This window comes from Typopeltis vanoorti, chromosome 4 (genome assembly GCF_054136105.1).
Source record: "Typopeltis vanoorti isolate ZY-2024b chromosome 4, IOZ_Tvanoo_1.0, whole genome shotgun sequence".
NCBI lineage: Eukaryota > Metazoa > Arthropoda > Arachnida > Uropygi > Thelyphonidae > Typopeltis > Typopeltis vanoorti.
Window position 1 is genome coordinate 105,358,496 of NC_143552.1, and position 24,321 is coordinate 105,382,816.

At 35.6% G+C, this 24,321-nt stretch overlaps 1 protein-coding gene across 2 annotated transcripts in view; it reads right to left on the reverse strand.

Annotated features, from left to right (window-relative positions):
* The window catches only part of LOC150107571 (UPF0415 protein C7orf25 homolog), a 67,741-nt gene that overhangs the window by 10,950 nt on the left and 32,470 nt on the right, over window positions 1–24,321 (reverse strand). The window contains exons 3-5 of one of the 2 annotated variants that reach the window (XR_016548203.1): window positions 19,409–20,020; window positions 8,459–8,643; window positions 5,336–5,448 (exon numbers count right to left, since the gene is read on the reverse strand). Coding sequence is in view for 1 of the 2 variants with exons in the window: in XM_090391391.1 (XP_090247517.1) it covers window positions 5,336–5,416; window positions 8,459–8,643; window positions 19,409–20,020 (878 nt within the window). In the remaining variant the exon portion in view is untranslated. The remainder of the gene's footprint in view (window positions 1–5,335; window positions 5,449–8,458; window positions 8,644–19,408; window positions 20,021–24,321) is intronic. The other variant, XM_090391391.1, reaches the window with a different exon arrangement.

Sequence of the window (24,321 nt, forward strand, 5' to 3'; positions counted from 1 at the left end):
TCCTTAAATTCCCTCCACAATTGTTTCTTTTTTTGCAGCTCAAGCTTAATAGTGTTGTTCATCCATTTAACCCCTACTTCATTTATTATTTGGACTCTTGGTATACAGTCAACCATTACCTCCTGCAAACAGTTCTTAACCACCTCCCATGCACTATCAACATCCAGCCCTTGCAGTTTTACATGCCATGGCATTGAGCCATGCACACACCTAAGCTTGTCATACTTACCAGCCCGGTAATTCCACATGTACCCTGTCTTATTTGTAAATTTGATTCCTTTAGCCACCTACCAAGTCATGACCTTATGGTCACTCTCACCAATTGGTGGCAATATGGTCATGTTCGTTACAGCCACATTCTCAGTTGCAATTACTAGGTCCAGCACTCTCTGCCCCCTGGTATTTTCCAATACATGTTGCCGTAGATAGTTGTCCCTTAATAATCGCATAAAATCCAATTCCTTCCTCCCATGTGCCCTCTCCTCTTTCCAGTCAATGTTACCATAATTGAAATCACCCATAATAATTACCCTCCTTCCACTCATTTCTTCTATTTGCTTATGCATACTATCCCCACCATCCACTCCATCACCCGGTCTATAGCAGCACCCAATTGTATATTTTGTTCTGCTAGATTCTATCTCACACCAAACAGCCTCAAATGTGCTTTTTTCCCCATCCTACAGTTCAACTTCTATACTCCTTGGCTGAAGCTCATCAGCTATCATCAATAACACTCCTCCCCCCCTTTTATTCACCCTGTCACTCCTGAACACGCTATACCCATCGCATTCAATGCCACTAGCTTTATCATCTTCTGTCAGCCATGTTTCACTAATACCGACAACCTGTGGCCTGGAAGTGCCAACCATGGCCAAAAACTCTTCCTTCTTGTTCCTAATACTCCTGGCATTAGTGTACATGAATCGCAGAAGCCCATTTGTCCCATCCCTACTTTAATGCCTTATACTAACTATCCCATTCTGATTTGTTGTCCGTCATACTCGCTCGGGCATAATATACTCATTCATACACTTAACTGCCCCCCCCCTCAAAGTCTGCATATCTACTCCCCCCCCCTCTTAATAAATCTAGTTTCCCTGAGTCTGTACATCCACTTCCACATCATGCATCAACACTCTTTCAAGTCTCTGTACACCAACTCCATTCAAATGTAACCCATCCATCTTATATAAGTCCTTTCGCCCATCGAACTCATTCCACACATCCACAAATTCCACACCACTCTCCATGCATAACCCACGCATAAAGTCATTGGCAATTATGTATTCCTTCTAAACACTTCGCTGTCATACTGCGGTAAGATACTCACCATCCTAACTCTCTCACTCTTCTCTTTTGCTACCTCAAACAACTCCCTCACATCCTCTATCATTTCCATTTTGTCCTCTTTCAAATCATTCGTTCCTGCCACGATTATCATCTCTTTCACCCTCTGTTTTTGCAGTCGAAAAGATTTGCTGACGTCCTTTATGTTCGCACCCGGCTGGTACGACTTCGTTAAACTCTCAATTATTATGCCTCTTAATAGCGAATCCCCATACAGCACTCGCTCCTTCATTTTATTGACGTTTACGAACATTCTATTATTTGCCGTCACAGACTTCCGCCAATTATTTGTCGGTATGTTCAACACACATTTTTCCATACGCTCCAGTTGTCTTTTAGCTCTGCGTATCGCACCGTTCAAACGGGCAATTTCGCTACTCGCATTTATCTCACCATTTTCATTATCGATCAAATCATCCATTCTTTCTGTGTTTCTATCTTCATTTACACTTTCAGCGACTCTCTCACACCTATCTGGCACTACCACGCAATTCTCTAGCACACCGCCATTTTCTACATTCTGACTATCGTTAACGATATCACTCTCGACACACGAAACATGCTTGAAGCCCTCATTCTCTTTACACTTTCTACACATATTAACTCCACTATCACTTTCTAACCAGACTCCCACCGCTCTTCGCAAGGCATACATCTCACAGACAGCACATTGCATAAATTTGTTTACATCAAAACTCTTAAACAAACATGGCGACCTGGCCGCATTTTTTTCTTTATCGGTGCCATGTGTACGCTATCTTTTCTTAAAAATAATAATTAAAGTAACAGAAAACACGCAAAAATTGCACAGACACACCAAGAAACAAAAAGCAAACAATACTACTTAAAATTCTAGTAAAATATCTAATGTTAACACAAAATACTACTAATCTTTTCAGGAGCTCTCGACAAGCCGACGAGCTAATCAGTGCGACACCAAGCGACTATGATGCCTTAGCCACTGTATATTGTTTAAAAATTCAGAGCAAGTTTGTTTCTTTAGGGAAATGGATAATTCTCTCCATTTTGTATTATGTTACAAATGCTTTGGAGCTTTCAAGAAAAGAAAAAAAAAGGCCACATTTCATATTATTATTATTTCATTATCATCATCAGCCCTCATTGTGGCTGATCTCGCTGTCATACACTCAGCTCATCATGCAGGCCTTAAATGCATTCACCTACTCCTCACTGCCTGCTCACAGCTGCTGGGGAAGGCCTCTTGTCCTCCCCAAACCTCAATTCATGCTGATATGATAATAACTCCATACCAACTTATGTCTGAATCATATCCCTCTTCCTTCTAAGAGACCCTGCAAATTGCATTCCTTCAATGTCAACATTCCCAAAAGCAGAAAACACCTTAGTCAATCATTTCTGGATCCTTTCCAATATCTCTTCATCCTTTTGAAAATCAGGTGACTAAATCTGTGCACAATAATCCATTTGCAGCCTGATCGAAGCCTTATTATAATGGAACCATAATATCCTTACTTCTACATATTAGTGTCCTCTGCATCACTGCCATAAACCTATGCACTGTCCTTATAATTTTAGCGACATGTTCCCAAAATTTTAGGCCTCTGTCCATCCATCATCACCCCCCCCCAAATCTCTCATCTTGTCTAAGATATTTCTGTCAATTACACTACATTTCATCTATGCTTCCCAAGTTTCCAAACCTTACACGTGTGCAATACTGAATTGTCAATCAGTTCTACTTCTCATAGTTCTTCCCAAATAATATTAATACTGAAATGGATTCTCCAAACCTAAGTAATCTCACTTGCCTGCAACTTTTTCAAAAAATAAAATAAAATGAAAAATAAATAAAAAAACATTTCTAATATACAGTTCTCACCTTCTTATTGTACATTCCATTTCAAGAATCCACCTGAATGTTGAATGAACAAAGATAGACAAAATTGGGGACTTAGCCAACTAAAATGTCTACTGCATTATCTTAATTATTATTATTACATGGATATCTCCATGTAATAATATGTAATAATCTCCACCGAGTCTACAGACTCATCAAGGGAGGTCCTAAATATTTCGCCCAAGCACTAACCAATATTTGCATAATACCTGTCATACTTTGCTTTGAACTCATTCACCACAAAGCACTTGCAACTGACTGGCATCTCTGATTTCACATCTCTGATTCCTTTTATAGCAATCTTTCCTCCATTTCCAAGTTGTTTCAATAGCTTTCAGAACATTCTGCTACCTTCCTAATATTTATCTTCTATATTTTCACCAAAATCTTCCCATGACTTTTGTTTAGTTATTTTATGCACACTGCTTTGCTTTCTCTGTATTCTCTTCAGCACATGCTGACATTCTTACATTTTTCTGTGTTAATTTTTTGAAATATAGAGAAATATATTTTACATTTCTCTCTGTATTCTGTCAGCACATACTGATTTACTTATTAGGAACTTTCGGTATGCTTTCTTCTTCTTTTCCATGACTGCCTCTTTAACTATAAGAGCCTCCAACATGGAGTTCTGATTTTTCTATCCTTGCAGACAACTTCGTCATATGGTTCTGGCTAATCATTCCAGGCTCTTCAGAGTCTGATATCAAGTCTCCAATGTTTGGTTCCAATTTTCAAACACTTTCATTTTTTCTTGAATAATATTTATATATTTTAATCTACAATACATTTCTGAAAGCTGCACGAGTGATTCTTTTTAAAACTCTCACGCACTTTTCAATATGATATTCAATTTTATTTTGCTCAAAACTATATGGTGATCACTTCCTATTTCAACGATCTTGGATCCTGCACCAGGCATGAACATATCACTATGAACAATGAGACCTCTTATTTCTTGTGTCTTCTCTCCAAGTGAATTTGTGATTTTACACTTTTTATGTTGGAATTGGAACATATTCTTCAGGATGTGAATTAGTAATGACTAGTTCACATCCTGAAGAAACCCAGTAGGTACTACCCATTATTCCCAACTTTGTTCTTTTCTCCAAATTTTTTTCAAAACATTTTCTGTATGTCTGGTATTCATTTCCCACTTCCTGCTTAGATCTCCAACAAAGATCAGCTTTTCCTTTTTCTTGTTTGTCCACCTCACTACTTGAAATTGCCTGCTATTCAAGAAGATCTCCATAATTAATACTGAATATTATAGCTATCTGTTCCTTGATCTGAACACTAATGCCCAAATACAACATATTGTAGTTATTATTTAGCAGTATCTCATGTGTTTTAGCCATCTTCATTTTGATAACATCAATCATTCCAACATGGTCTCTCTCTGATTCCACTGTGAGTTCTGCTTTTCTTTTGATACTTTTCATTAATGGGCTTCTCTTCAATATTGCTGAGGTTGAGCATGTTCCAGTAGATGACTTGTCATGCTGGTTCCTTGAAGAAAACATCAGTGGGCCTTGTTCAACTGGACAATACTTAATATTGTCCAGTTAATATTATGTTAATATAATAAAATATTAATTATATTAAAGTTAATATAATATTATGTTCTATCATTTCTTTTTCTTTTTTTTTTTGAAAGGTGCATTCAAATAATATCAGTACTGAAATGGATTAGTACTAGTAAGGAAATTAGTATAGCTTGCAACTGATTTCCTGATTATGACAGTTATTCTATTTAAGCTAAACAAATGTTGAATATTGAAAACGGTATTCGTCAGTTCTGAAAATACTTGCCACCTATCCTTACCACGCTGGTGTCAAAACAGCTCTACTAATATAACCGACTCACTACAAACATACCTTTATAACAAATTACAGAAGAGTTCCGACCAAAATCCCAGAGACATAATACTATTCTAAAGGAAATTCACTATAGCAAGCTATCTGCAATATTTCTGTGGTCTCTACAAGTTTGTTTGCTATAGTAAAAGTTGAGTGTATTATTTTAAACGCAACAAATAAAACTGGAAGAAAGAAATACAGAAATTTTAAGTATGATTAATCATATATTTTGGTTTACAAACCTACCTGTGATTCTGCTGCTCGTAAAAATCCTCCATTGGCTGTCACTGTTATTGCTTTTAAGGAATCACCTGTTCCAAATATTATCTAACAAATAAAACAGTTCTCGTTCACTTTAACTGAAAAAAGAAGTGCTCATTTTATTATTTTTTTTATTAAATTTATTTTTCTGCAAAATAAAATATAATCAATGAAAATATAACTAGAGTATGTGATTCTTATATTAAATGGGACAGCTGCTCTGGTTGTCATATATTCAAGCTTGCACTATAAATACATCTTCTGCATTTTAAATCAGTGTATGCTTTGCATAAGTAACCTCACCATTGTTAAAATCTATGTTTTATTGTTAAAAATCTATTAATTAATTCTTGTTCAGCTGCGCCTTTGTAAAATTCTATGTTTTCTCGTTTGAAACTTATCTTCTTAACTTTTACTATACTTCCAACTTATCATCAGTTACGTTACCTCTATCTTGTGGCAGCAAATAGTAAGGCTCACGTGTGCAAGAAGTCAAGAACAAAGAAATTGCCTCGGGCTGGAGCCAATCTCTTTGTCTGATTTAATGATGTTTATTATAAATTAAATTTTGGAAAACTTGTTTGTTAGTCAGCTGTGCCACCAAAATTCTAGGATAAGAGGTGTATCTCCCTCCGAAGAATAGAACACCCAGTATGACACACAGCTCCTTCCTAACTTATTTCTATACCAAATTATATATATATTTTACTCTGCAGTCATGGCAATATCTACTTCACTTCAAGATACATAGGTTCGATTTTATGAGTAGTGCATTGGACTTAGAGATCAGGCAAGTTATTTTGACAAGAAAAACAATTTATTCATCACTAAGCAACAAATACACAAATGACACAAATTAATTTGGCTTAAATCTATTATGTACACTATATCTAACAACTTAATATAAGTTATACGTTCGTTTCCCACAATCATCTGAATCTTAGCAGGACTACTTGTCTAGAATTTTACTCCCCTTTCTTAACCTTACATATAATCAGATCGTCAACATATAAAAATTCAGCCTACAACAAATAAAAAAACTACAACAAATAAATGAAGATTCGCTATACAATTCAGCTAGGTGTTCTCTTATCTAGAGTAAATTAATTCAATTGTTAGCTCAAAGCCTAAAGTCCTGCAACTCTAATTTTAAAACAATTCCATCAATCCAAACTACCGTCACAATCTAAGTTTCTTTCTGACTAAATAATGGAAAGTTCTTACTTTTCATGAAGTCTGGTCCTCTATAGCTGATTATCTCTTCTTATTCCCGTTAGACCTTTTCACTGTACCTGAACATCCTTTTCATAATTTGCAAGACTTCTTTCTTGTTATCAGCAGACAATTTAATTCCTATGGCTTGGAAGTTTGGCATCTGGTTCCTCCTAATACGACATGCTTTAGTTGCATTGTTCTGCTGGCCTTTGCTCCATGAACATAGGTCTCCGAATAGGATAACAATTTATCACCCACGATTCAAGTGAAGCTCAGCTGCCATTAACGAGCATCATACTTTCTCCTGAACTCCTCGGCTTACGGCGATCTTGATACCATCATGAGTCTGAACTCTCTCGTCGGAACTCCACGTGACTTCCTCCCCCCACGAACAGAAACTCCACTCCAGAACGTACTCGAACTCCCAGGAACAGACTAAACCAAGCAAGTCCCTTCTGACGCAGCAAACTCCTATTTATATGGTTCCAATGATCTTCGTTTTTCTTACGTCATAGTCCCCTGGGTACCCTAATGTTCTGCCCCCGTCACCCTCGTTGATCGGTGTATTTAGACGGGGAAACCCCCATGTAATGTTGACCTTCGCGTTTGCAGTGGACTCAGGTCATGACAATCTCTTAATCTGTCTGGAATTTTAGTTGACTAGAGATATACTTAGACAATTTACCTTATATGTAATTTCCTTTGTTCTTACACGAAACTTTTGATATTACAATATTCAATAATTCCAAAAAAAAAAAAAAACATTAGTTCCATTTTAATTAACACCAAGTTTTTCTATTAATACACAAGTATTTTAGTGGGACTTAGCATACTTTTAAAATCTGCATAAAAGGTATTTTATTACAAAAACTCCTTTTATTCAAGATTTTACACCATTCAGTCCCTAAAGAATAGAGTATATGATAGGCAGAAAATGCCCTTCTATTTGCTTTCCTTTTGAATAGCAACTTCAAATTAAGGGAAGAGTTGGGATGTCATTTACCCAACCACAGCAGGAGGGGAAGGGATTTGCCATGCTGTGGCAAACTGCCTCCCTACAGTTGACATACATGGGTTGGTTAAATGAAGTATCATTGATCTGACACTTGAATAAATGGTAGATTACTGTACTGATAAAACAGTAATAACCCTACATTAGTCAAGTGTGTTAGAGCATCCATAGTTCAGTTGGTATTGGCGAAGCCATTTGGTCAGAAAGGCCTGGCTTCGATTCCCATCTATTACACGAGAAACCTTTATCTTTAGTCAAAAGAGGAACCCAGTGTCTTTTGACAAAAAGTGAGTTAGCCGGTCTCATACAGAGATAGAGGGTTTTCACCTGAAAACTCAGGTTTTTTTCGTCCCTCAGAACAGGCAAACCAGCCCCATGAACCTACAGAGATTTACAGCTATGAATACTAATAACAATATGTGGAAAAGATAGGGTCCTCACCACATATCGTTACACCCATAGTCAACCATGAGTTGCATCATGGTAATCAACCTCCTAGATAGAAGATAACACATGAATGGGAAGTCAAGTGTGTAAGTTTAATCTCGTGCAAGAGAGTGAAACCCATTTAAATGTGAGACAAACTTACTTAGATTCAGATAAAAACCACTAATACATAGCCTCATTTTATAACCAAGTCTTTCCAACTAAAACATCATTCTTTTTGGGTTTACACCAAGAAATGTCTTCAGAAATGCAAATCTTAGGCACATAACACTAGGCTTTTAGTTGTTTGCATAATAAAAAGCCATTCTACATATGTATAAATATAAATAATCAACCAACAAGGGCTAAACTTGTTTTCAATATAAAGTATTTTAAAAATGCCACATCTTTACAGTATGAATTTTATAATATAGTGTTTTATCAAAATGAAGTACCTGTGAGCGAGCTCGAATTTTTGAACTAGTCTGGAGATTTAATGCTTTTTGTGAAGGACAATCTGGTATAAAATTAAGTTTTGAAATGAGCTGTTCTCCTCTCTTTTTTTCTTGCTTTCCTCCTACTGTACTCAGTATATCCTGGAAATCTCTGTAGGCTGTTGCACAACATACCAATTTGTATCCTAAAAAAGATGAAAAAAATATATATTTGTTCTTCATCATTTAAATTTGAATCAGAAATAATTACTAATTAATAAATAATTATTAATTAAATATAATTATTAATCATAATTAATAATTATTTAATAAACTGTTCAATCTGCTAACCCTTCCTTGTTATTTAATTAAAAATTGGTTGTAAACCTATTCTAAACCTATTATTGCACTTCTTAGAATCTTTCTGTTAATTGTATATTCTGTTGTTCCATTTTTAGCTGCACTGAAGATGCCTTATATAAGATGAAAGTCTACAATTACCTTATTTAACACATTCATGTCAGTGCAATCACAGTTCTCTTTCTGCTAACCTAACCATTAATGAAGTGGGAGAAATCACCATGGCTCTAGCAATTTCGTACCTGTGTGTCATCAGACATGCCACTTCTTGTGATAGTTTCTTTGATTGTAACTAAATCAGCATTGGGGGGGGGGGGTGAAAAGGAACATTCTTTTTCAGGATATATTAGAAAAAACAATAATTAAAGAGAATGATATATTTGATTATTAGTTACTATAAATGTAATAAATGGGCAATTACAAGGGAGAGAAAGAATAGACATGAATAGAATACTTTCATTACTGTCAAATGGATTATAAAAAATTTGCATTTGTGATATATGTGCATGTCCTATAAGTTGTTGGGGGGTGAAGTGAAGAACATGTGATCCTGTAAACACTAGTCTTGCCTATTTGCATTTATATTGAGCATGATTAAAAAAAACTTATGAATAGATGGAATGGGATTTGTTTGTGAAATATAAATCATTAACCAATAATAAACAGTCGCTGTATACATTGGTGGCTCAGCACATAACTATAGGGAGGGGCTTATCCTATGATCTAATAATGCTGATCAGGTGATTGTGGGTGTGGAAGTAATACATGTAGACCAATGGAGCAGCAAATCACCTTGTGCAATTTGTGCTTGTTATGTGTATTTCTTTATACGGGGTGGTTCAAAATTCCACGTACAAACTTTGAGGGGGAGGTAGAGAACATCAAAATCAACCATATTCACATAGGAAAGCATAACCGGAAACGGCACTGGAAGGTACTAACAGGGACACAAAGATACAGAAATAAACAAGGCAATAAGTAGTGTAAAAAACTTTATTAGGCGTAACTGAGCAGTTTAATAGTTTAATACATAATATGTTAAACGAGGCGCATGTCTGCCATCTCAGCGTTCGTAAAACAATGCATGTTCTTTGTACGACATTGAAAGCTTGAATGAGGAAGCCCAATTGCTCACCTGGATCTCTTCACTGACGAACAGCGCTGTCAATCACTTTTGGATGGCGTTTCCAGTCATGCTTTCCTATGTGAATATGATTGATTTTGATGTTCTCTACCTCCTCCCCTCAAAGTTTGCATGTGGAATTTTGAACCGCCCTGTATGTGTATGTGCGTATATATACATACAGGGCGGTTCAAAATTTTGTCCTTTATGTAGACATTTTATTTTAAAAACTAACAATATGCACAGAAATTTTTTTTTTATTTATGAATACTATTATATTGCTTTACATTATTACATCATTTTAAGTAGCAAGTTATTCATATGTATGAGTCAAATTAAACCCATGGGAAGCTGTCCATCAATTTATACAGTATGCTGTCACCTTCTTAGATTTCCAATCTGCCAATTTTTTTTCCACCAATTCCTGAAAATTTTTGATAGCATTCTCTGAAGTGTTTACTGACCCTGTGTGACTGACCTTCCATTGTAATCTTTTCCCTATTATCTCTTTATATATATATATTATTTATTTTCATGGTACTGATGACAACATAGAATAATAAGAAAATACTATTTATTAACTTATTTGCTGATATTTCGCTGTTATTATATCCAGCATCTTCAGAGCACAACAGTTTGTCACAGTACAAGAAAGCAACAATTTGGTATAACAATGGGACTAGTTTAAAAAAACTGTAATAGACAACACAAGGAACTAAAATCCTAATTCGGCACCATCTATGTTGGAAAAAGAGAGAAAACAAATATTAATCAGATCTTAAAATGACTGTCTCCCAGATATTGGTAAATTTATACAGCCATACTTGTTGAGGTTTGGAGTACGTTTTAAAGCTTCTGCTGATTCCAAAAACAATCTGACTTATGACGTCTGTGTGAAAATACTTTTGTTTTCTTCCAATTGACCCTGTGTGAAGTGGTAACCAAGGCATGGTCTAGCAGACCATGCCTTGGATGCCATGCTGGATGTATATTTTATGTTCACCAAGGCATATGTCAACAGGTCTTCCTGTCTGTCTATAGTAAGCAAGGTCACTTCATAAATTCCTAGATGTGATAAAGAAGAGAGTTTGCCCTCAGGTGAACAGACGAGAGTTACCAATTTGGCATAAGGTTTAAATACGGTGTGCAGCTGATATTTATTAAGCACTCCAGCTATCTTTTCAGATGTGCCTTGAATGTATGAGATGGTAAGAGCTTTGCTGCAGTCTTGTGTGGTAGGCAATGGAGGGGATTTATGGGGAGCATTTAATATTTTTTCTATCCTACAGAGATTATAGCCAATGGCTAAGTACTTAGTAAATAACATGTACTGTGAACACATAGCCTTTCCATGCACTTGAGAATTTATATATAGTCTCTCCCTGTATGTAAAAATTCTTTTATGATTATCTCCCTGAATTGTAGGATGGAAATATTTCCTTCAGAACTGAATTTTCTGTGAACGATCCACACATTCACAACAGCTGTTCCGAAGAGTACTTCCATGGTGTGTTTTATACCACTTGAATATCTTTCTGAGAATGGAATAATAACATGTCATCTGGTCTGAGAGATCAACACATTTCTTACCAGCATTATGGCAGAACACTGCATCCAGTTTCTGTACTTGCTGTCCTACCCTATTCTTAGAAGCATGCTCTACTAACTCACAATAGTGATCTTTGTAAGTTTTCAACATAGTTACCGATCTTTTGCAGTCCATTTTTTGTTTTCCATGGCTATTATTTCTCCATATTTCTGTTTCTTAATCATAACTTCTGCAGGAAGTGTCCAACTCTATTATTCCCTGATTGTTCCACAGAGAAATTCCTTTAGAGTGAAGTTTCTCAGCAAGTGCCAAACTTGTATAAAAATCATCTGCAAATAGAATCCTTCCTGTATTCAAGAGGCCATCAAGCAATTTCAAAATAATGGAATTAGCATCACCCTCCACCAATCACTGTGTCACCTTTACCTGCATGCACATAGATGTTTTGTATGTAGTCTGCTAGTAAACAGTTTGTAAATTTTGATGCCATATTTATGAGTCTTACTGGGAATATATTGTCGAAAGAACAGCCTTCCACACCAGAAAATCATTTTCTTGTCAATTACAAATATTTTCACTGGCAAAACTGCTTTTTGAAAGCTTGAAACAACGTGTTCTAACATTTCTTGAATTTATGTAGATGATCACTAGTCTCTACATCATTATTACAAAAATACTTAGCAATTTGTTCCTGCACATTGCATTCTTTATTCTCCTGTTTGTACACATGGAATTCTTTGACCAATACAAACATATTTCAGAAACATGTATTAACCAGATAATAAGTAATAGGATTCCAAATTTTTTTTCATTTCTTCTTCAGATGTGGGTACCCATTTCTTGGATTTCATTTGTCTACCGAGTTTCACAAGCCTGAGTTGTAGATAAGCACTGATCTGTATATTTGTTAGTTTCTCTTACCATAAATTCCATAAGGTCATCAAGTTAGGAATGCAGAGTATACTGCAGATGGATTTTCTGCATCAAGTGGCAAAAATAGTTCATCTTCTCTACTGTACTCCTGAACAGGTACTGCTGCATTACCTACCAGATTCCATTAATTTGAAACTGAAAATTCAGAAACCTTGCTTTCTGAAATATCTTCCTCATCAGATGCAGAACTGCTCTGTGTATACAAGACATGATTGAAACTATCATTCGAATTATCCACTACATCTTTGAAAATTCAAAAATTTCATCAGATGAGTTTTTTTTCTTTCTGACAGTCCTACCCTATTCTTAGAAGCATGCTCTACTAACTCACAATAGTGATCTTTGTAAGTTTTCAACATAGTTACTGATCTTTTGCAGTCCATTTCAGTCCATTTTTTGTTTTCCATGGCTATTATTTCTCCATATTTCTGTTTCTTAATCATAACTTCTGCAGGAAGTGTCCAACTCTATTATTCCCTGATTATTCCACAGAGAAATTCCTTTAGAGTGAAGTTTCTCAGCAAGTGCCAAACTTGTATAAAAATCATCTGCAAATAGAATCCTTCCTGTATTCAAGAGGCCATCAAGCAATTTCAAAATAATGGAATTAGCATCACCCTCCACCAATCACTGTGTCACCTTTACCTGCATGCACATAGATGTTTTGTATGTAGTCTGCTAGTAAACAGTTTGTAAATTTTGATGCCATATTTATGAGTCTTACTGGGAATATATTGTCGAAAGAACAGCCTTCCACACCAGAAAATCATTTTCTTGTCAATTACAAATATTTTCACTGGCAAAACTGCTTTTTGAAAGCTTGAAACAACGTGTTCTAACATTTCTTGAATTTATGTAGATGATCACTAGTCTCTACATCATTATTACAAAAATACTTAGCAATTTGTTCCTGCACATTGCATTCTTTATTCTCCTGTTTGTACACATGGAATTCTTTGACCAATACAAACATATTTCAGAAACATGTATTAACCAGATAATAAGTAATAGGATTCCAAATTTTTTTTCATTTCTTCTTCAGATGTGGGTACCCATTTCTTGGATTTCATTTGTCTACCGAGTTTCACAAGCCTGAGTTGTAGATAAGCACTGATCTGTATATTTGTTAGTTTCTCTTACCATAAATTCCATAAGGTCATCAAGTTAGGAATGCAGAGTATACTGCAGATGGATTTTCTGCATCAAGTGGCAAAAATAGTTCATCTTCTCTACTGTACTCCTGAACAGGTACTGCTGCATTACCTACCAGATTCCATTAATTTGAAACTGAAAATTCAGAAACCTTGCTTTCTGAAATATCTTCCTCATCAGATGCAGAACTGCTCTGTGTATACAAGACATGATTGAAACTATCATTCGAATTATCCACTACATCTTTGAAAATTCAAAAATTTCATCAGATGAGTTTTTTTTCTTTCTGACAGTCCTACCCTATTCTTAGAAGCATGCTCTACTAACTCACAATAGTGATCTTTGTAAGTTTTCAACATAGTTACTGATCTTTTGCAGTCCATTTCAGTCCATTTTTTGTTTTCCATGGCTATTATTTCTCCATATTTCTGTTTCTTAATCATAACTTCTGCAGGAAGTGTCCAACTCTATTATTCCCTGATTATTCCACAGAGAAATTCCTTTAGAGTGAAGTTTCTCAGCAAGTGCCAAACTTGTATAAAAATCATCTGCAAATAGAATCCTTCCTGTATTCAAGAGGCCATCAAGCAATTTCAAAATAATGGAATTAGCATCACCCTCCACCAATCACTGTGTCACCTTTACCTGCATGCACATAGATGTTTTGTATGTAGTCTGCTAGTAAACAGTTTGTAAATTTTGATGCCATATTTATGAGTCTTACTGGGAATATATTGTCAAAAGAACAGCCTTCCACACCAGAAAATCATTTTCTTGTCAATTACAAATATTTTCACTGGCAAAACTGCTTTTTGAAAGCTTGAAACAACGTGTTCTAACATTTCTTGAATTTATGTAATGATCCTAACTGATAAGCTTAGGCGTTGCTGGTTATTCATGACTTATTTTTTCACGGTATTAACAACACCACAAACACTTTTATTAACAAGGATGTTTTATTAACGCTAATATTTCGCTGATTTTCAAATCAGCATCATCAGAGCACACCACACATGTAAACGCGACAGTGAGTGAAACAATATAATTGCAGAAAGACAAAAGATCTAAAGTCCTATTTTTGGCGCCCTCTAACGAAAAAAAAAAAAAAAAAAAACGCAGCAGTTATCCAGGAGTTTTTCTTAGGATAACGGTCTCCCAGATTTTTAGCAAATCTGGGAGACCGTTATCCTAAGAAAAACTCCTGGATAACTGCTGCGTTTTTTTTTTTTTTTTTTTCGTTAGAGGGCGCCAAAAATAGGACTTTAGATCTTTTGTCTTTCTGCAATTATATTGTTTCACTCACTGTCGCGTTTACATGTGTGGTGTGCTCTGATGATGCTGATTTGAAAATCAGCGAAATATTAGCGTTAATAAAACATCCTTGTTAATAAAAGTGTTTGTGGTGTTGTTAATACCGTGAAAAAATAAGTCATTATGTAATGATCACTAGTCTCTACATCATTATTACAAAAATACTTAGCAATTTGTTCCTGCACATTGCATTCTTTGTTCTCCTGTTTGTACACATGGAATTCTTTGACCAATACAAACATATTTCAGAAACATGTATTAACCAGATAATAAGTAATAGGATTTCAATTTTTTTTTCATTTCTTCTTCAGATGTGGGTACCCATTTCTTGGATTTCATTTGTCTACCTGGAGTTTCACAAGCCTGAGTTGTAGATAAGCACTGATCTGTATATTTGTTAGTTTCTCTTACCATAAATTCCATAAGGTCATCAAGTTAGGAATGCAGAGTATACTGCAGATGGATTTTCTGCATCAAGTGGCAAAAATAGTTCATCTTCTCTACTGTACTCCTGAACAGGTACTGCTGCATTACCTACCAGATTCCATTAATTTGAAACTGAAAATTCAGAAACCTTGCTTTCTGAAATATCTTCCTCATCAGATGCAGAACTGCTCTGTGTATACAAGACGTGATTGAAACTATCATTCGAATTATCCACTACATCTTTGAAAATTCAAAAATTTCATCAGATGAGTTTTTTTCTTTCTGACAGTGGCTCAGAAAACTCATCACTAGAACATGTGGATTTTCTACATATGTTTCTATTTTGTTGGCTTTCATCAGATGTATGCTTCTTATAGAATACAGAAGGATTAATTTACAGTTATTTAGAAAAATTTTTACTCCCTACATGTATACCATCCAAAGACTGGAAGAAACTATATGAAGGGTACAGGGGAAAAACAACTTCAGTCCAATTTTTGTGAATTCAACCTAATGCTGCCATCTGTTGGGGATTAAAGGAAGGTTTCATCTCATAAATACGACTTTCTGCATAAACAACCACAGTCCAGACAAATGAATGGAGAATATTTCTTAAGCTTGGGAAGAACACCCTCAGTCCGAGCAGTTGTATGGAAAAACACCTTCGGTCCAAACACATCAACTATTATCACTATTGCATCATTTTGTTATCATTGGTTTGTTGAATCACTACTAGTTTTGATTATAGTTTTACTGTTTTGGTTTTACGAGTATTTTAATTGTTTTTAATAATAAAAAATAGTGTGAAAATGATAAGTGATTATTCTAATAGTTCTAATGAAAGTGAAGGTGATACTAAAGAAAAACTCCCAAAGAAATGAAAAAAGACAGGTAGGACTAGAGATGTAATGAAAATTCTTCGCACAACAACACACGAAGTTGGTCCTGACTGTTTATGCAAAGGTATCGTTGTTTCGAAACTATTCCTGATGCCGAACGAAAAAGAATTATTCGTGATTTTAACTTATTAGGGAACTATAATGACCAAAACTCTTATTTAAGCGGACTAATTACAATCCTTCCCGTAATGTGAAAGTGTCCTAGAAAAGGAGCTGATGCGAGGGTGAACACGGCTTCATTTGCTTTTTGTGTCAGATTACTGCAAAGCGGCGATGAGGGGAATAGCAAAGATGTCAGAATTTGCCGTAAAGCATTTATTTCTTTGCATGGTATATCTGAAGAACGAGTGAAAAGGATTAAAACTGTTTGATAAATACTGGTCAGTCACCTAAAGATGGGCATGTAAACACTTAAACAGACCCCACAAAATTTCAGAAGAGACTAAGAACAAAGTTAAAAGTTTTATTAAAAGTGATGACGACAACGTTGATGACCATCCCAATAGATGATTGAAATAAATGATTATTTTAAAACTACAATATTTTAACTACTTAAATTTTTATTACTTTTTACCATATTTCATTTTTTGTGTATTATTGCTTACTTAATAAAGAAGCGCTTACCAACCTTTGTTAGTATAATAATTCCCATAGTATCTATTATCTTTAAAACAAGGGATGCGATCTGATCATTATTTATAAATTAAATAATTAATTAAAAAATCAGATATTACCAATCTGATTAATAAAAAAATGTGCATAACAACCATTTTTTTATATAGGATTTACCGGGGAAAAACCACTTCAGTCCGGCCATTTCGACAAAAAGGCCATTATTTGCCATTTGTTTTTTTAATTTTTAAGTACTATTTAAATTAATTATGCTTAATATACATGAATGTACCATATCTATTATTTTTTTATTTTGTTATGCTATGTTTACTTGCATTTTGACAACAAGGAAAATTTAATTATGTTTTTTTCAGAAGTCAATATCGTGGACTGAAGTTGTTTTTCCCCTGTACCCTTCATATATCATGAACATGTCCTTCTCTAACAGGCAACATATTGCAGATGTAAGAAAAATGGGTAGTTTTATTGTATCACTGAAGACAGTACAGAGACATTTATAGTCTATGTAATATATTTGGCAATAATCAGTGTAATTACAACTGGAATAAAAATTACACTGCTTACATGCCCTCCTCTCATAAAAGCAATGCTGCATAGACTCAAGCAAAACATTTAGTGTACTGCCAAACACAGTATGTAACCAAAACCAAAAATATTCCTAACATTTGTCCAAATTTTCAATTACATGAAATAAGTGGTAACAACTGTTTTTAAATCATTGGGTGTTGAAAGCAAACAGTTTATATGAAACAAAAAAAAAAAAAATATATATATATATATACACACACACATACATACAGCATGAGATCAGTTTGCGAAGGGCTCATCTCTATTGCCTCTGATCCCCAACTTATACATGGAAAAATTTGAAGAATCACTATAGCTCAGGTGACCTTAAAACCATACATATGGTGGAGGTATGCTGATGCTATCTTTATTATCTGGAAATATACCTGCATGGACCTTGAAGATTTTGTATATTTTCTGAATAATTGACATCCAGAAATAAAATTCACAAGAAAAAAAGTAAACTTGTAGTACACATCCTCCAAAAACAACACACAGTAAACTGGCACAAATCATGTACAGAGTTTACACAATGTAGAGGCTGCACATAATGTGCCTAATGATACTCATGATTAAACTGTCATTCTGGTGTTTTCAATTTATAGATATTAGCAGTTGAAAAATGTTTATTTTTTGTAGGTTTTTTACTTATGTTAAGCAACCTCCTGAAAATGGTGTTAGCCATATAGACAATGAAATATGTCAAAGAAATACATCTAGTATAAATAAATAAACAAATAAATGTATATGAGCTAAAACCTAGTTATTTATTATCCTATGGTCTACTTTACACTATAACTAAGTGATCAGTTTCCTCTCTGTCTGTTTGCTGTTGTGGTGGATGGCTTATCCCACCAAGGGTGAAATACATTCAAGGCTCCTGTACTTTCACCCATCCATTTCCTCTTATGCATGTAAATGGTTGTTTTCTTTCACTTAAAATCCGATCCACAGATTTGTATGTGTTATTCACAATAATGCACTCCATTCCTCAGTGTTGTTTGACAAATCTTCCAGTGTTCAAATATTTCAGCCTTCAAGATCTTTCATAACAAATGCTTTGGACACTGATCTCCTTGTCATTCTTCAATGTAATAAGGACAATCTTGTCAACTTCAATGCTACCAAAACACATCAATCATCTTTCTCAAAAGATGAATCACACTCACTTCCTCTTACCTTTGATAATATGAAAACTTCCAGAGAAAATCAGATTTGTCTTCTTGTGCTCATATCTACCTCTATCTAGCCTTTCTTGAAACAACAGACATCACATCCTCAACCTCTTAGCTGAAGAGGATGTGAATGTGATGACCTTCAAATAATCAAACCTTCAATTAACTTACCCTTGAATGGTTTAGTATGTCAACCAAATTAGAGTGGAGCCCATATAATTGTACCTTCAGTTATCATGCCTTTAATTATTTGAGCTGCTTTCCTGCTATTACTATCACATTCTCTATATACTACTAACTGGATACAATTCCAAAAGTTGAGCTAAAAATTCCTGATGTTATCTGGGCAATCCAATTAAATGATTCTGTCACTGATTGTTAGTATCACATTGACTGAGATAATCCCTCTCCTATCACATTTTCATAGACATTCTGCTTCTGCTTTATGCCTTTTCTAAAAGTATTTCCACGGACAGTGCTCTGTTAATTTGAATTATGTTACTTCTCCACTTTCCACTATGCCTATAAAAACATGAACAGCAGCTGGCAAACATTAAAAACAAAAGAAGTGAAACTTTCATGATATTTATACTAATAAATCCTTGATTTAAAAACTAATTTTTCATGGGGAGAAAAAAAAAATTGTATTTTTTTTTTTAAAGTTTCATGGTCGCACAATGAAATAGTGCGTATTATAAAGGATGCTGCTTCTAATTGTAATATTTAAACTAAAATTTAATAAAAAGAATTCTTATGCTGACTTGGGATGACAATTATTTAAATTTGTAAATGCACAAGAACAATAATGCCATAATTACTAAATCTTAATTAATGTTAACTTACCTTCAATTAGATAATGCAATACAACACTGACAGGAGCTATCCTTTCCCTTTCAGCCTGCTGAGTCAAAATAGCATCTTGAAATAAAAAATGGCAGCTTCCATTTGTAAGAGCTGAGACATATGCTATCATTGTTGAAACATCTAAATTAAGCACAGCATCTTTTGGAACTAAAGGGAGAGTATCTATATTACTAATTGCAACTAAATCATTTTGCACTTGTTCGGGTAGTAAAGGTCTTTCAAAATTAAAAGCTAAAACTGGTAACCTTTCATTTCCTGAATAATCAGAAGAGGATGCTTTATCTGTTACAATTTTATCATCTTTAGATTCACTATTCAAGCAGTTTTTGTTCTTAATCCTTTCAGAGAGATCACTATTTTGGTAAATTATATCTGAAAATTCTTCATCCCTTTTAAAAATATCTTCTTCTACAGATGTAGTCCAGATTTCAACTCCTTTCTCTTCTAACATTTCTTTTAAATTATAAGTTACTCCAGCAGCAAACCATATTCTGACTTTAGGGATCTCATAAAGCCATGGATTTTGAGAAGCACAAAAAACAAGATCTTCCACTTGTTCTGGTAATGTCCTGCGGCCAAAATTACCAGCTCCTGAAATTAAAATTTTAGTTTATCATATTATAAAAAAAAATTGTTTCTTTCTTTAATATTCAGTATTATCAGAGGAAAAAATGTAAAGTTTTTTCATTATAAGGAATGGCATAAGTAAGAATCCATAAAACCATTAATATCCCCCTATGAGTACTATGAGGGTGGACTGAAAAGTTCTCAGCCTCAACCATAGATGGCAACACTATCAGTAAGATTTTTTTTCTAAGCTGGTACATCTGTCAAAAACATCCATGTGAAACTGCAAGTCATTCTATGAAGTAGTTTGTTTTATACAGCTGTCTGAAGCAAAAATGTTGTCTGTATCCCTTAAAATGGATAAAATTGAGTGTCGTGGGGTTATGAAATTCTTTGTAAAAGAAGGTTTCATGCCAAAACAATTCATTCGAAGTTCATAGAAGTTTTAGGTATGTTAGGTATACTAATTAAAAGGAAAAATAAAATGCACTTGGATGAAAATCTCTAAACAGTGCTTGGAGCATTTTAACAAGAATAAAACTAATTCTGTGCATCGATTTATTACCATGGATGAGACTTGGATTCACCATCACACACACCAGAATCCAAACAACAGTCAAAACAGTGGACAGAAGCCAGTTGTTCAGCGCCAAAGAAGACAATGTTGGTTCCATCAGAAGGAAAGGTCATGGCATCGGTGTTTTGGGATGCTAAAGCCACTTTGTTTATTAATTATCTTGAAAAGGGTAAAACAATAACTGGGGAATATTATTCCGATCTTTTAACCAGACTAGACAAAAAATTTCGTGAGAAAAGACCTGGTTTGCAGAAGAAAAAAATCATCTTTCATCAGGACAATGCACCTGCCCACAAAGGTGTTTTGGCAATGGGAAAATTAAGGGATCAGCACTATGAATTGTTGGAACATCCACCCTATTCCCCAGATTTGGCTCCCTCTGACTTCTTTCTCTTCCCAAAACTAAAACTCTTCCTCGCTGGTCAGCATTTTTCTTCAAATCAATAGGTGATTGTAGCTGTAGAGGATTATTTTGCAGATCTTAATGAGAACTACTACAGGAACAGGATAATGGCGCAGGAACATCGCTGGAATAAATGTATTAGTCTTAAGGGAGATTATGTTGAAAAATAAAAATAATATTTAAATTATAGATTTTATTATTATTATTATTCAGGCCTCCAAGGAGTCAAAAGACTCATCGAGGGAGGTCCTTCCTAAGACATAAAGTCTGTCAAGACTCATCGAGGGGAGGTCCCCCCCCTGAGAAACACAAAGTCTATCATACCACTCTTTAAACTCACTGACCGTTCTCGCTCCCACCACTCCATCAGGCAATGCATTCCACGGTTCAACCACCCTCCACACAAAGAAACCACTCCTTACCCTCTTGCTCACAGTTTCCTTTCATAACTTCCAGGGATGGCCTCTTGTCATCACTCCTTCCCGCTGTTCAACCAAGCGAAAGAACTCCCCAGTGTCAACCCTGTAACCACCTCTCAATAGTTTAAAAGTCTCAATCATATCACCTCTCCTTCTTCTATCCACCAAACTCTGCAGTCCACATTCTCTCAGCCGATCCTCATAACTATCCTTGTACAGTCCTGAAACCATCTTTGTCATCCGTCTTTGTATCCTTTCCACAGTTAATTTATCCCCTTCAAATCCTGGGGACCAAATCTGAGAACAATAGTCCAAGTGTGGTCTGATCAGAGATTTATACAACTGAATGATAACCCTCTTATCTTTGCAGGTCAGTGTCCTTCTCATAATAGCAGCAATCCTCTGTGTTACCTTCACCACCTTTGCAATATGTCCCCTAAACTTCAGGTTTCTATCAATCATCAACCCCAGATCTCTTGTATCCCCTACTTCCTCCAGAGTATGCAGCATCCCATCGATGTTTCCCAAACCTCAAGACCTTACATTTTGCTGCATTAAACTGACACCCCCATTCATTTGCCCATCTATCTAGCTTATTTAAATCCTCTTGCAGGGCTACCACATCTGCACTATTACTAATAATCCTTCCCAGTTTCGCATCATCCGCAAACAACTGAATATCCCCCTGCAATCCACTGGCTATGTCATTGATATAAAGGTTAAACAATATAGGTCCTAGTACTGAGCCCTGTGGGACCCCACTTGTAACCCTCTGCCTCCTGGAAACTGCTCCACCATACACAACTCTCTGATACCTATCAGACAGCCAATCCTGAATCCAGTTGACCAATCTGACATCCAGACCCATGTGCTGCAACTTAAATATCAGCTTATCATGTGGCACCCTGTCAAATGCCTTCGCCAAGTCTAAGAAAATTGCAGTATATGCCTTTCCCTCATCTAATGTTCTTGTAACTATATTATAAAAGGCTAGCATATTGCTAAAACAAGAGCGTCCTTTCACAAATCCATGTTGATTCTCACAGATATCATTACCCTCATCTGCCCAATGCTGTATACGGTACCTCATTACTTTCTCCAAGATCTTAACAACTAGTGATGACACACAGACTGGCCTATAATTAGACACTTCCAGTCTGTTACCACCCTTATGCAATGGCACTATCTTACCTTCCTTCCATTCCCTGGGCACCTTTGCCAAAGCCAGATTTTCATTGAAAAGCCACGTTAAAGGCACTGTCAATTCCCTAGCACATTCTCTCAAAACTCGTGGTGAAATACCATCCAGTCCCACAGCTTTACTGACATCCAGAGTACTCAGTATCTGAAACACACTCTCCTCCTGTACCTCCAGACCTCGAACCAGTCCTATCCCTCTAGCATTAAAACTGACTCCTCTAGGATGAAATACTCCAATAAAGTGTTCATTGAACAATTCCACTATGTCCTCTGCATCAGTCACTCTATTCCCATTTTTATCCCACAATATCATTCTTCCACAGTCATTTCTCCTCCTACTGGCCACATAGCTAAAAAATTCCCTAGGATTTTCTTTGGATCTTAGGGCCAATCTCCTCTCATATTCTAGTTTTGCTTTCCTTACTACACTAGTCACTCTTCTGGCCTGTGTCTTATATTCCTCATGCATCTCTTCACCTGTCTCCTTATATCTCTTCCATGGCCTCTTTTTCGCATGCAATTCCTGTTTAATATTGTTTGTCATCCACTTTACTCCAAACTGCGTCCTCTTCTTCACTCGTGGTATACAACTTACCACTGCTGATAACAAATATTCTTTCACAATTTCCCACGCACTAGTGATATCCCGGCCTTCCAATTCCTCCCTCCATGAAACTTCCTGAAGTTGATGTCTAAGACTATTATAATCACCTGCCTTATAATTCCGCATAAGTTCCCGTCTCTTTGATACTCCTGCATGTCTATTCGTTTTCCATATTCGTTTGTTTATTATTTTGAAATTATAAATTCATTGTTAGGCCAAGAATTGTTAGGCCATCCTCGTACAACAGAACAGTTGAGGATAACATACCTAGTATACAGTATAAAATACCATTAGATATTAGCGGGTTTTAAATCCCACAATGTGGCACTGATATATGTGAAAGTCTTGAGATATGATTTTTATCACCTGGTGTGAGATTAGAACTTAGAGTTGGTTTTCCAAATTATTAGGCAGGCCTGCTTGGCCAAGCAATCAGCATACCCACTCTCCAGCTAAAACACTGTGGGGTTCAAATCCCACCGTGGGCATGGATGTTTGTGATTGTCAGTGAAAATACCAGTTGTGGTGGTGGGCGGTAGATGGCGTTGTTGTTGTGAATGATGATTGTAGTTGCTGAATTGAGTGGTGGAGACAGCTTATCATATGTAGGATGTCCTACACTTGAATGCATTTGGTATCAGGAGTCTTGAGAAACTAATAACTGATATGAAATCTAACACAGAGAGTCAGGGAAACTAAATTCTAAAAGCAGAAATGGTGAGAATGTGAGTAGGTGTCCTCTCACTCGATGAAAATCATCAGTATATTACCTCGATATAATAAAAATGAATTAAGAAGAAAGGCTTATATAGAAAGAAATGATGCAAGTTTTTGGATGTGTGGAAGGAGTTTGAGGGAAGATTGGATTTGTATAAGAGGGATGTCCTACACTTGAATGCATTTGGTATCAGGAGTCTTGAGAAACTAATAACTGATATGAAATCTAACACACAGAGTCAGGGAAACTAAATTCTAAAAGCAGAAATGGTGAGAATGTGAGTGAAAGAGCGACAATGTTATACAACTGTATTGATAGGAATAGGCTTTATTATAGAAATGTTGATGAGGAAAGAATGATTTCGACATTTGTGGTCCGATTCAGACCCATCTGTGCAAAGATGG